Source organism: Hyperoodon ampullatus (genome assembly GCF_949752795.1).
Source record: "Hyperoodon ampullatus genome assembly, chromosome: 3".
Taxonomy (NCBI): Eukaryota; Metazoa; Chordata; class Mammalia; order Artiodactyla; family Ziphiidae; genus Hyperoodon; species Hyperoodon ampullatus.
In genome coordinates, this window is record NC_136916.1 from 177,958,719 (window position 1) to 177,973,018 (window position 14,300).

Here is a 14,300-nt window from a genome sequence, read left to right on the forward strand (position 1 = left end):
ATTATTTGTGAAAGGCAGAAGCTTTCTTGTTTGTGTGTTCCCTGTCTCTAGCATAGTGCCTGGCACATAGCAGATACTCAGCAAATAAGAATTGAACTGAATTAATTAAATTATAAACTACTGGAGACATACTCTATTTAACTCTACAGTATAGATTAAATTGTTTTGATTATAGTAGAGTTTTGTTTTGTTAGCACTTTGATCCAGGATGCAGAACCTGGAGACAGAAAGTTGAATCACAGCCTCACTGTGGTGAGTTAACCATTAAATAAAAGATTGTAAACCTGTTGTGGGCAGAGCAGGCACACCCCTGGCACCACTTTTTCATACTCCTAGTTCATTATTAGTTGTGTGTTTCATCTTTTAAATGTGTGGTTTGAGAATTTAGTTGGGATTTTCGCAGTTGAGGAGCAGTAGGAAGAGCTGAAGGTTAATTGTAGAACCATAAGTCTATACGGAGTTCGAATGCTAGCTACTCATCTTACGGTTCATAATCTTTTCATTTGTGTAGCCACTGCAGTGTACAAGTGCTTTTTTCTCTTACCTGGTCTCCTTTGACTTTCACAATGCCTCGGTGATGTGGCCAGGCGGTGAGCGATGGGCTTTTACCCTTGAGGAAATGGAGGCTGGGAAATCTCACTGTGGTCATGTTGCCAGGCCTGGAGCCCAGCCTTCCGACACCATATAGCCTCTGCTGATTGGTCAGTCAGTCACGGCTTTCCGTTCCCATCTATTTTAGGTACCAGGGTCCTAGAGATTGCTCTTTGTAGGAGAAGTCAAAAACATCTGAGAAGTGTCCATCCAGGAAGAGGATGGACTCCAGAAAAGACAGACATGGAGTCAATCCAGCCAGTGCCTCTCATTGGCAGTGTGACCTCATAAGTTACATGTCTCTGAGCTTCTTACTGGGCATGGGAGCACAGCCCTCCTTTGAGGGCTCGGTGCCATTGCTTAACATTATAACAGCACTGATTGGTGGTGGTGGTGGTTTATTGGCTTGGGCCATTTGTTTTAATCAGCTCAACAAAGCACCATCTCCAGGGCAGCTGTTTTATTGTTGATACATTTGCCATTTTGAACAACAAACGTTTCATTAAATTGGCTACCTAGGGACTTCCCTGGTGGTCCAGTGGGTAAGACTCCGTGCTCCCAATGCAGGGGGCCCAGGTTCCATCCCTGGTCGGGGAACTAAATCCCACACGCATGCCACAGCTGAGAGTTCGCATGCTGTAACTAAGAGTCTGCATGCCACAACCAAGAAGCCTGCATGCCGCAACTAAGACCCCACGCAGCCTAAATAAATAAATAAATAAAATTTTTAAAAAATGGCTACCTACTCCTCCCCCGCCTCGTATTTTTCAATTTGGTACAATCATGGAATTTTAGAATTGGAAGGAATCTTAGAAGTCATCCAGGGCAATTGCCTGATTTTTACAGATGAACCTAAAGCTCTGAATGGTTGTTCTATGCCAGTGGTTTCATCACTGGTTATAGTGGCAGGACCTGAACTAAAACCAAGGGCCTTCTGAACTGTCCTGTCCTGTGTCCTTTCATCAACCACATGGGCCGTGACCTGAGCAGGGAGAGCCACTGTTTGCAATTTTTTCTCCTAATAAATAATAGCCTTTAGAGGTTTTCAATTCAGCTGCTTAATCTGAGTGTTAATGCATTTTTAATAAGGGGAAAAATAAGAGATCTGGGTTGTATTCCTGGTTTATAACTTAGTGACTGTGAGTTTATGGTTCCAAAATCTCTTAACAGGTTTATATTGCATTTGAATTTTAAAATATTTTAAAATTATATTGACAGACTTGGACTTTATCTGTGTGACTCTACAACTACTGGGTTTAATCCATTACGTTTTTCTAAAAAGTCAAAACTGTTCCATATGTTATGCACGCATCTTTGTTTTCACTTTTTAACTACTTGTTTTGACATAGTATATTATTCTGCAAATAGAAAGGTCATTCTCATAGAAAATACTGACATTTTACTGAGCTGATATTTAATTTTATAATTCATCATAGTTAAATGAATTGTGTAGTGTAAATTAACAATAGGTAATTCCTTTTAAAAGATCATTAGGTAGTCAGTGATAACTTCAAAATATTTATACCCATTTAATATTTTAAAATTTATTCAAATTTAGGGCTAAAAGTTTAAGTCAGAGATATTAATGTACAGTTCAGAATAACCTCTTCCTCAAAAATATTTAAGTCCTGAAACTAAGCACTTTTTAAGTCTCAAAATATTTTAGTTAACTGTTGTCACTAAGCTGATGGAAATATTCTTTATTTGTATGAAGTAAATGTGATTTTTTTCCCCAAACACATTTTATATCCAATTTGCTAAATTAGTACTCTTTGTTGATTTCAGAGGTGTTTCTTTATTCCAAATTGATAAGCAATTGGCAGTACTGATAGGTTCCTTGAAATGTCACTTCTCTTCCCTGAGGAATTAATACTGTGTAAACTACCACCTAGACGTCCACCAGTGAGTTCTGTTGGCTTTTCCTTTGCACTGTGTCCTGAATCTCCCCACTTGTCACCACCACGGCCGTTTCCCACTCTCGGCCCAGCCACCCTCTTTCTTGTCCTGAATCCTGTGCTCTCCCCAGTTGGTTTCCCGGTCCCTTCCTCAGCCCTAACCCTCTTCTCCCTCTAGCAGCCAGAGTGATCCTTCTAAGAAGCCGGTCATTTCATATTCTCCTCTGCTTCTCCTCTCACTTAGAACAGCACCCACAGGACTCTTCTTGATCTCGCTTCTCCTACCATCTCTGTGCTCGTTCACTACCTCCCTTTTCCCTTGTTCACGCTTCTCCAGCCTCGTGGCCTCCTTGCTCTTGTCTCTGTCTAGAATCTTTCTCCCAGATAACTAGTGTCCACTCCCTCATAGTAGTCAGCGCAATGCTTACACACACAAACACACTTCCTGTTTCTTTCCCCTGACTTTTCTCCACAGTACTTTTTATCATCTGATATACTGTATATTCATTTGTTTGTTTATTATCTGTCTACCCCCTCCTAGAGTGTAAACTCCATGAGGAAAAGGACTTTGCTTTGTTTACTGCTATGTTTCCCCAGAGCCTAGAACGCCTCTCAGCAGTTAGTAGACACTCGATAATTATTTGTTGAATGAATGAGTATATTCAGGAAATGCTTTTTTGTCATGGTCCTATAGTGAAGACATCTTCTTTTAACATAAATAACTTAACCATTTTAACTTTCACTTTTCATTGCCAAGTTTTTATTAAAGCATACTGGAAACATAACCTTTAAAATAAAAGTTGTATAATTTAAACATATGAGAATTTAATGTTAAGGCTTATCTTTAGCTTCAAAGATTTTATCTATAAACTTTGCCTATAGTTAAGGCTAAGTTAGTTCAGATTCCACATATTTCTGTTTATCTTCATACCTATATTTTAAAAATTAAAATTAGAGCGGGCTTCCCTGGTGGCGCAGTAGTTGAGAGTCCGCCTGCTGATGCAGGGGACACGGGTTCGTGCCCCGGTCCGGGAAGATCCCACATGCTGCGGAGCGGCTGGGCCCGTGAGCTGTGGCCACTGAGCCTGCGCCTCTGGAGCCTGTGCTCCACAGCGGGAGAGGCCGCAACAGTGAGAAGCCCGCGTACCACAAAATAAACAAATAAATAAATTTAAAAAAATTAATATTAGAGCATTGCTAAAAGTGAAACATTTTCAGTTTATGGGAAAGTTAATGCTCAGAAGTAGGACTTCTGCTTACTTTTATTTCTCTCAATTATAGGTGAAGTGTTTGACTATTTGGTTGCACATGGAAGAATGAAGGAAAAAGAAGCAAGATCTAAATTTAGACAGGTATGGATTGCTGCACCTTTAATTTATTGATTTAATACGTTTTCTTGCTTAAACCCTAAAGCAAACAAGTGTTTGCCTCTATAAATGTCATAAGGCCCATAGGATGGATCAGGCTTTGGCCATTCAGTTCAACACAACAAAAATTGATTAGTTTATTTAGTGCTTTCATGCCTAAGGCACTGTGCTAGAGGCAACCATGGGTTCTAGTTCTAGCTTTGTAATTGAAATTTTAGTCCCACTTTTTTTTTTTTTAGTCCCACTCTTAACCTTAGTTTTTTGACAGTTGAGCCTTAAAAAGCAAGAGCCTTGCAAACACTTGAGATTGCATTAAAGAAAACCATTTCCAAGTTTTTAGCAAGAAGTGGCACAATCCCAAAATTCATTATTAGTTTTGTCTTACATAAGCCAAAACCAAACAGAACTTAACCTGTGAATTAATGGCTTACCTTCTTGCTTGCTTTACCCCATGGCCTTAAAGAGACATTCATTTTAATAAATAGGTTTTAAGCATAAAGGTGACTTAACTCTCTAATAACAATTACTATTTATTGATTGATCATTACCTGCTAAATATTGGGATAAGTGCTTTACCTACATTAATGTAAATCTTGGAGCAGCCTTGTGAGTAAAGAGTATTATGCCTGGGGCTTCCCTGGTGGCACAGTGGTTGAGAGTCCGCCTGCCGATGCAGGGGACGCGGGTTCGTGCCCCGGTCCGGGAAGATCCCACATGCCGTGGAGCGGCTGGGCCCGTGAGCCATGGCCGCTGAGCCTGTGCGTCCAGAGCCTGTGCTCCGCAACAGGAGAGGCCACAACAGTGAGAGGCCCGCCTACTGCAAAAAAAAAAAAAAAAAAAGAGAGTATTATGCCCATTTGCTAAAGATAAGGAAACTGTGGCACAGGAAGACTAAATAATTTGCCCAAAATTTGATGACTGGCAAGTAGGAAAGCTACCATTGAGTCAGAGACATGTCCTCCGACTGCAGGACTAAAATCCTTCATCATTGTGATGCGGTCTTCCTTAGATTAGGAATCAGCAAACTCCTTCTGTGAAGTGCCAGATAGTAAGTATTTTAGGCTTCGTAGGCCATACAGTCTGTTGCAACTATTTAACTCTGCTGTAGTAGCACAGAAGCAGCTTAGGCAATATGTGAATAAATACACTCATATGATTGTGTCCCAATGATACTTTATTTGCAAAAACAAGTGGTGGGCCAGATTGAGCCTACAGACCATAATTTGCCCACCCCTGATTTAGATTAAAGGAAGGAGCAGGTACTTTATTACTTCTAAATTAACGCTGTCCTCCCATAGTTTTAAGTTCTGTATTTAAATGGCAGTATAGCCTCATTTCTCTCAGAACCTTTAAATGTTTGTTTTATTAACATTTAAGGTTGTTAAGGTTGAAGTATAGATAGGAGTCTTTAAGGGTTTCACAATATTTAGAAAGGCAAGTTTAACCGATTTTCAAGATTTCTGTTAACAGTTGCCTCTTTTGATTTGCTTAGTCTAGTGTTTACAGTTAAGGACTTACAAATAAATTTCTTAACTTTTGCTGTTGCTTAAATTTAATTTGATTTAAAAGTACTAATGGTACTTTGAATTAAAACCTGTTAGATATCAAAGTTGAAATTGACTTTGGCCATCATTTAAATTCTCTGATCCTCAGTTTTTCTAGCTATAAAAAGAGGAAGTTATACTTGATTAATTCTGAAATCCTTTGCAGTTCTGATATCATTTTATCCTGTGGTCTGTGGAAGGAAGCTCAAATTTCTCTTTATTACAGAACAAGTCTGTTTGGCCCTTTCCATAACTGTACTCTTAATTTTTATAAATTGGCCACCTAAAAGTCAAGATTTTTTTGCCTCATAAAACTGAAATTCCTTCGCACTCAGATGAATCTATCTGACTTGCAAATGTTTATGCAAATATGATTTATTGACTGCGAGGAAAAGGCTCTTGCCAGCCGGCAACAGCAGGTTTGAGCCTGGACTTTCTCCAGGGAAGCAGTTCAGTGCTTAGACCTGTCCTCTCTTCGTCCATCTCCGCCCATCCCCCAGGTGGGGTCTGACTTGTCAGGGATACTTGGACATTTATCACGCAGCTTCTTATCTTAATTTCCTGCAGAAATTCTGAAGCATTATTGGGGGCACCTGTTAGTTGGTCCAGGAAAGAGAGTTTATGTACTTGTACAATTACTGGCTTGGTTCACAGTGCTTACAATTAATGTAATCTTTTCTCCTGCCACAGTGTTTCCTTAAGTCCACTTACTAAACCTGGAAGGATCAGGCATATTGGTGCTTCCACTTTTCTCTGTTTCTAATTGCCATGCCTTCCAAAAGTTTATGTCATAGTTACTTTGATGAAATAAAAAGTTTTCCTATTTATTACAAAGAGAAAGGTGTGCCACACACAGAGTACACTATGCTTGATCTGTTTTCTGTCAGAAATAGGTCCTTCTTTCCATATGCATCAGCAGATGGCTTTCCCTCTTCCCATTTCCTTCCCCACTCTCATCCTTGTTACTGTTTATGCTGTTCTAATTTATGCTGGCTGAGCTCTCATTCTTTTCAAAGAGAGAGAAGAGGTTCCTGGCTCCGCCTTCTTCCCTCAGCTCTTTCTGGGTGGGTTGCTGGTGTTGCTGCCTGTGTTCTTTCATGTGTTGCTGGAAGTGAATTAGGCGTGCATTCTTATTTCACCTGGGAAACATCTGGGTTGTCAGCCTTCTTTGGAAATAACTGCTTTTACCTTAAAAGCAGAACACAAAAAAGCAATAATTGAAAGTTGAGTACTTTCAGGTTATTGTGGCATCAGGTTAGCTTTGAGCTGTTTGGAAGTAAAAGAAGAGAAATTCTCTTTGAGAAAGGGTAGGACATTGTCACATCTGATTCGGAAGCAGAATTTGAGAGAAATCTCAATATGGGGGCCGGGTTGGGGGGAACAGGGAAAATTTGATCAGGCAGAAGTAAGGTAAAATTTACCGATGTCCTTCCTAGGCAATAAACCTGTTACTTTGAGGGAAACAAATCTATTGATATTTCGCTTTCCCAGTTTTCATGCTGACAGAATATAGAACAGCGTAATTGTTAACAGATGCTCTTAAAACTGATATTTTGGCATTGGAATTTGTGTACCTTTAGTTGATTTTGAGTGGGCTGGTCTTCTGCATATGAAGCTGCTTAGTGAAGCCCTGATTTTGGCATCATTCCCACCCTAACCCCAGCCCAGCTTATCCTTGCTGCTAATTCTGAACCAAAATAGCAACCAATAGAACAGCCCTCTCTGAGTTTTTGTGTCCAGTGTAGTTACATGCATGTTGCTTACAACAAAGTTGATGATGATTTGGAGAAACAAGCAGTATTTTCATTATAACCCCAGTTTTATAGATGTGTAATCATATATATTTAAATACACATATGTAATACCAAAGTAGAGACTAGAGGCAAATGCACCAGAACAACAGGAGATGTCATCTCTATTTGCTGGTTATAAAAGCATATTGTTGTATGTACTTTTCTGTATTCCCTAAAGTTTTTATAATAAGGATATAAAAGTTGTATAATTAGACAAGGAGACTTAAAAATTGCTAGTAAGTGTGAAATTTCAGTAGAGCAGTTATTTAACAGTACCAATCAGGGAATTCCCTGGCAGTCCAGTGTTTGGGACTCCACACTTTCACTGCCGAGGGCCCAGATTCAATCCCTGCTCGGGGGACTAAGATCCCACAAGCCGCACAGCGCGGCCAAAAAAATAATAATAATAACAGCACTAATCACAGGAGTAATCAAAAGTTGGCTAAATGGAAGCACATCATTTGCTGAGAGTAGGAGGGATTCTTCTTGATAAAGCACATCATAGTTTTCGTTGTTTGTAGTTCACACACATCACAACATTCATCCTTCCAGTTTACGGAAGAGGAAGCTGGTCCTCAGAGAAGTGAAGTCAGTTTTGCTGTCCTTGAACCTACATTAGCCAAAAGGAAGAGAGTGTTGTAGGGACTGGCTGGGGAGAACCAACCTGGATAAACACCCAGCGCCGGTAGTCCATAACTGCCGGCTTGGTTTTGAGTTAACGACGTGGGCATGCAGAAGTTGCACCAGAGCCTTCTGATCTGGGGCAGGGCTCAAGAAGAGATTCTCTAGTTAAAATTAGAAAGAACAGAACAGCCTCACTTAGGTCTTCTTGCACTCACTCTCAGTCTCTCCAAATTGAAAAGTTCAGAGCATGAGAAAATTATATTTAGAGATCCACGCAGACATTGAAGTGAGTGCTCACTGAGTATTCTGCACCAACGATGACTAATAACCTTACATCTCTCCTGTCCAGATAGTGTCTGCAGTGCAGTACTGCCACCAAAAGCGGATCGTTCACAGAGACCTCAAGGTGAGTCCTAGTGCCCTTCCTAGTGACACTTTCCTTGTGTGTGCTCAGTTCTCCCAGTGCTCATGACACAAAGGAGGCATAGATTAGACTGTGTTATTAAATTTAAAAAAAAATCCTAAGATATATTTTACATTTCAATTAAGTCAGCTCATAGTTGGTCTCTGGAGAAAAATCATCCTACCACCAAACAGATGGGGGCCTCCAGAAATGCACGTTCTCACCTGGACAGTGTCCGCAGTGCTGCCTGGCATCCTTTTCTGTTTTTCTAGTCAGCATTCTCTCCTGTTAACAGCAGTGGTATTTAAATGAGACCTACTTCACGGTTCTCCACCTCTGCCCACACTCCTGGCATAGGATAAGGTTTCCTATTTCACAGAGAAAATAGAAACACCAGGCAGAAACTCCCTCTTTCCCAGCTGCACCTGCATCCACCCTTAACCTTTCAGGATTTCCCTCTTGTTACAGGACAGCGGGGTGCCTCTGCTGACCCTGCCTCTGTGTTCTGGGTCCTGTGTCCCTCCAGGGGCTGCTTCACTCTGTTTGCTCCCATCTCTCCCTTCTTCATCCGCCCTCTCTCTCTGCTGGCGTGTCACTAGCAGCATGTATAAAAACATGCTCAAGTTTATACCCTCTTTTACCGAAAAACCTCCCCACCCCGATTCCCCTTCCTGGTACACCCTTTTTTTCCTCTTTACCTTCACAGCTGCATTTCTCTAAACACTGTTTAGATTCTCTCTTAACTTGATATTCACTATTTTCTCTCCTCACATAACTGTTATCAGTTTGCTTGTTCTCTGCTCACCCACCCTTGCTGCATTCACATCCACTCCAGTAGCTGCAGTGGCCACCTATATGTTGATGACCCCCAGATCCATTCCTGCAGCCAGAGCTCTCCTCTAGGATTTAGTGTCTAGCTGACAAAAGGACACCTTCACCTCAGCATCCCTCAGGTAGCTCGGGTTCAGCAAGTTCAACACCTAAACTCTTCCTTCCTAAACTTGAATTTTTATTTCTCATTGTGGTGACTGTCCTTCAGGTGCCTCTCTCTCCTTTACTCTGCCGTCCACTCAGACCCCAGGTCTTTTTGCTGCTGTTTCCTGAGTATCACTTGAGCTCACTCTTTTCTGTCCCCACTCACACTCTCCTAGTCCAGACCACCAGCATATCTCGTACCTGATTACTACACTAGCCTCTTGCCTGGTCTTCCCTGCTTCCAGTTTTGCCTCTTTCTTCCATGTCTGTTTCCTACATTGTAACCAGAATGGTCCTTTAAAAACACAAATAAGATTGTCATTTCCCGGGCTTCCCTGGTGGCGCAGTGGTTGAGAGTCCGCCTGCCGATGCAGGGGACACGGGTTCGTGCCCCGGTCCGGGAAGATCCCACATGCCGCGGAGCTCTATATATCCAGACACTAATATGACACCTGGTGTGTAACTGCCACCTGGTAAATGTTTGTTGAAACAAGTGGAAAAGACTGTGATCTCTATCTTGAATGAAGTTTAGGATGCTCCCTCCTCAATAATAGCCATTATACAGCTTACTTAGCAGTGTTTATGAAATGTGGCTATCCACCTAAAGCGAGTATCTATATTTTAAAAGCCCCTTATTCTTAAAAAGCTCTTTAAAGATGTTATTGATCATGGACATTTGCTGTATAATTAGTGCTAGAATCGGTCTTTACAGTCGGGCCTCCATATCCCCGGGTTCTGCATCTGTGGCTAAGGAGGGCTGGCTGTACTATACCGTTTTGTATGATGATGGATTATGGTATCCACAGGGGGTCCTAGAACAGTCCCCTAAGAAGGCTGAGGGATGACTACACCTCATATCTGTTACTGGTTATTAATGCTGAAAAATGAGGAATTCTGATTTAGCTCCTATTTTTTTTGTCTAAAAAGAATGTTTTCTTATTCATTAGGGTATATTAACTTTACATCATTACAAAAAGCTTTTGTGAAATGCCTGATTCTGTCACAGTTCTGATTATATTTTGGTTAAATTTCATTTTTGTCTTGGTGTTTTCCCTCTAGGCTGAAAATCTATTGTTAGATGCTGATATGAACATTAAAATAGCTGACTTTGGTTTTAGCAATGAATTTACTGTTGGCAGTAAACTGGATACGTTTTGTGGCAGTCCTCCGTATGCAGCCCCAGAGCTCTTCCAGGGCAAGAAATACGATGGGCCGGAAGTGGACGTATGGAGCCTCGGCGTCATTCTTTACACTCTAGTCAGCGGGTCACTCCCCTTTGATGGACAGAACCTAAAGGTATAAGAAGTGGTTGCATCCATGTTCTTCAGAAAGCTAAAAGGATTTTATAAAATGATAAGAGTTAATGTGTTAACGTTGTTTCAGTGGGGTTCTTGGAGTTCTTTTTTAACCTAAAAGTTGACTCACTAGTTTTCTTTCCTCTCTGCCTCCCCAAAGGAACTGAGAGAGAGAGTATTAAGAGGGAAATACAGAATCCCTTTCTACATGTCCACAGACTGTGAAAACCTTCTCAAACGTTTCCTGGTGCTAAATCCAATAAAACGAGGCACTCTAGAGGTAATCACATAAGTGGAAATAAGGAACAACTTTGGAGCGTCTTTAAAGTATTTTTAGAACTTTGCTTGGTTTGTATGATGTATTGAATATTATCCTGGGGTTTTTTAGGTAATATTGAGACATTTTTTAAAAGTTATCCTTTGAGCCAAAATCGATGAAATGTTGAAAATAAACTTTCCTAAATATTGTGATTATTAGAATGTTTCATTTTATGCTGCTAATGAACAGTTCACCTTTCAGCAAATTATGAAGGACAGGTGGATCAATGCAGGGCATGAGGAAGATGAACTAAAACCATTTGTTGAACCAGAACTAGACATCTCAGACCAGAAAAGAATAGGTAATTATTCTGTGCCTGCATGTTCGTGTATGTACAAGTAACATATTTCTGTTTTGATTCATACGTGTATGCCTAAAATGGGGATAATGGGAAGTTAAGCATAAGTTACATGAATCAGCTTATATGTTTTGTCATATTTAGGAACTTATCTGCAGTTTCCTGTAATAGCACTCAGTAACTCAGAAATAAGCCAACTGCCCGTTTATGTTAGAAAATGTGTGATCTTTTGGGTCAAATAAAGGAAATTATTTTACCCTGTAACATAATGATTTCTTAACCAAACGAAACACATAAACTATTATACCCTTCTTTTAGATATTATGGTGGGAATGGGATATTCACAAGATGAAATTCAAGAATCTCTTAGTAAGATGAAATATGATGAAATCACAGCTACATACTTGTTGTTGGGGAGGAAATCTTCAGAGGTAAGAATAATCAGATAAAAACCTACAATATCCTTTTTGTGAATTATTAGCTCATGTAAACTCTTAGGTTTTTTTTAGTGTGTATAACATTTGATAATATTTTTAAATTTACCTTTAAATAACTAACTCCTATGGCTATTATGAGATACTATTTTAACTTTAAGATAATAACCTTTAATAATTTGGCTTCCATTAAGTTAACCTATAGTCATTAGTAGTTTTTAAATGATGTAAAGTATCAGATGAAATAAATAGAGCGTTTTAAGTTTTTTGAAAAAGCCTGGAAGGAAGAACATAAATACTTATCCTTGTGTGAGTTTTTCCAACAGTCAGAAAAATACTTTTGCCTGAGTTTAGGGTTGTCATTTTTGTACACTGATTCTTCTCTCTCAGTGAACTACTTATGAGAGGTTTGTGTATTGTAAGTTTAGTTTCATAATAAACCATTTGGGCTCGTGTTGTGGTTTGCTCTGTTTTTCTCATTTTCTCTTAGCTGGATGCTAGTGATTCCAGTTCTAGCAGCAATCTTTCACTTGCTAAGGTTAGGCCAAGCAGTGACCTCAACAACAGTACTGGCCAGTCTCCTCACCACAAAGTACAGAGAAGTGTTTCTTCAAGCCAGAAGCAGAGGCGGTACAGTGACCATGGTAAGTTTGAGACCATTCCAGTGTGTTCTCTCAGAGTCTCCCGTTAACCAGGAGGCCTCCTAACACTGGGAAGCATCCTTTTGCTTATGGACTACGGGGGTTGAAGTTGCTTGATTTCCCTTCTTGACATTGCAGGACAAAGCAGTCCTGCAGGTTCTGGCATATTTATCTCAAGCTCTGATCTCCTTGGTACACTCAGTAAGCTTTTTTTTTTTTTTTTTTTAATTTATTTATTTTTGGCTCCTTTGGGTCTTCGTTGCTGCGCGCGGGCTTTGTCTAGTTGCAGCGAGTGGGGGCTACTCTTCGTTGCGGCGTGCGGGCTTCTCATTGTGGTGGCTTCTCTTTGTTGTGGAGCACGGGCTCTAGGAGCACGAGCTTCTGTAGTTGTGGCTCGCGGGCTATAGGGCACAGCCTCAGTAGTTAGGGCGCACAGGCTTAGTTGCTCCGCAGCATGTGGGATCTTCCCAGACCAGGGATGGAACCCATGTCCCCTGCATTGGCAGGCGGATTTTTAACCACTGCGCCACCAGGGAAGTCCCTCAGTAGGCTTTTATTGAGTAAGACCTGACTGCGTAGAAGCCTTAGCCACATGTGACTGTTGAGCACTTGAACTGTGGAAATGATTTTCAATTTTGTCTCAGTTAAATTTATAAAGCCATGTGCAGCCAGTGGCTACCACATTGGACAGCGCAGCCCTGGAAAATGTATAGTATCCCAGTTTTGCCTTAATTGGTTTAAATTTTTGACCTGTGTCTTTCTCAGCCACATTCTAGCTGTTGGTATGTCTAACCACCCTCACTCTTAAAAGTTTTCACCATAGAAGTGAATATTTCATGAGACTTAAGACCCTAAAAGATATGCTTACCAAACTTGACAGTTATTCTACCTTCAAGGCAGCCCCATTTGTTGGAATCCAGAGACTCTAGTAGGTGTGTGTTTATTCACATATTATTATTTCCTTTAATTCGAGCGTGCAGGAACCGAATTTATGTTGGCCTGGTCCTAACTTTTAAAAATACATCCTCACATGGAACACACGTTCATCTCTTTGTTCAGTTCATTTCCCTTCTCTGGACTTTGTCCACCTCCATTCTTTCACCTTGAGATGTGGCACTTAGAATTGCACAGAGTATTCCAGGTGTCTGCAGCTTTGGTTTTGTACCGAAAGTGATGACACTTTGGTTTCCATTTCTCTCCCTGCTGCTGCTGCCTCTCTATTTGGTTTGGGCCAAAGCAGCACATTGTACTGACACTGTCAATAAACTGTCTATTTGTCTGCTATTTTCTAGGGTATAACTGAGAGCTCAGAACCTGTCTGATGCCAGGATTTGTGCAGGTGGCATTTGTAAACCAAGTGTTGATCTGGGTCTCTGTCTCTTGTGTTCATATTAGTTGCTTACAAGGAGGGGTTTTCCGTGTACTGCAGAGCAATTAGCAAAATGCCTACGTGTTGCTCTAAATCAACCAGTTTAAAGGGGATTGTTCCTAAATCGTGGAAGAAACCTGGTGGTGGAGTTTTCTCATGTCCCTTTCCCCAGCTCAGAAAATTTTAGACCTAAAAAGAGCTCACCAAACCCCCATATTAGCAATAAGGAAATAGGGCAAGAGAGCTCACCAGGTCTTCTGAAGTTAAATAGAAGTGGGAACGCCTGAGACAGACCCAGGATTCCTGGCCTCTGGTCCTATGGCTGTGTCCACTAACCCGCCCATTACCTCGTATAGTAGTGCTTTTATAATAATAATCATCCTTCTTTCTTGGAGCCTCTGATATTAAAAAGAAGTTCACAAAAGAATATTTCCAGAAATTCTGTATATAGAAAATCACTGACCCAGTTCCACATTCTTTGGGGATGAAGATAGTGATCAGCAAGAAAAAAAAAAAAGATTTGATTATGCCTCTGGCACTGTTCATTTAAGTGCTGAAAATGAGATAGGTTCCAAATAATGAAATCTAGTAAAGCACATCCACTTGGTACCAAGTGAAGGCAGACAAGCCTGTAGATAGACCAACTTTTAGCTTGCCCTCCCACCCCATCTCATCTCTCCTCTTGTTCCCTACCTCTGGATGCCAATGATTTATATCTGCCTGCTTCTGTAAAATCATAACTTAATTTTTAT

General features: G+C 40.6%; 1 protein-coding gene across 7 annotated transcripts in view; it reads left to right on the forward strand.

Annotated features, from left to right (window-relative positions):
* Nucleotides 1–14,300, forward strand: part of MARK3 (microtubule affinity regulating kinase 3) — a gene marked incomplete at its 5' end in the record, with an annotated part of 103,366 nt that overhangs the window by 64,800 nt on the left and 24,266 nt on the right. For 5 of the 7 annotated variants that reach the window (XM_079701394.1, XM_079701395.1, XM_079701396.1 and 2 more), the window contains 7 exons: nucleotides 3,768–3,838; nucleotides 8,164–8,220; nucleotides 10,252–10,488; nucleotides 10,648–10,767; nucleotides 11,008–11,107; nucleotides 11,423–11,535; nucleotides 12,029–12,182. In XM_079701394.1, coding sequence (XP_079557520.1) covers nucleotides 3,768–3,838; nucleotides 8,164–8,220; nucleotides 10,252–10,488; nucleotides 10,648–10,767; nucleotides 11,008–11,107; nucleotides 11,423–11,535; nucleotides 12,029–12,182 — 852 coding nt within the window. The remainder of the gene's footprint in view (nucleotides 1–3,767; nucleotides 3,839–8,163; nucleotides 8,221–10,251; nucleotides 10,489–10,647; nucleotides 10,768–11,007; nucleotides 11,108–11,422; nucleotides 11,536–12,028; nucleotides 12,183–14,300) is intronic. The other 2 variants (XM_079701398.1, XM_079701400.1) reach the window with 2 other exon arrangements.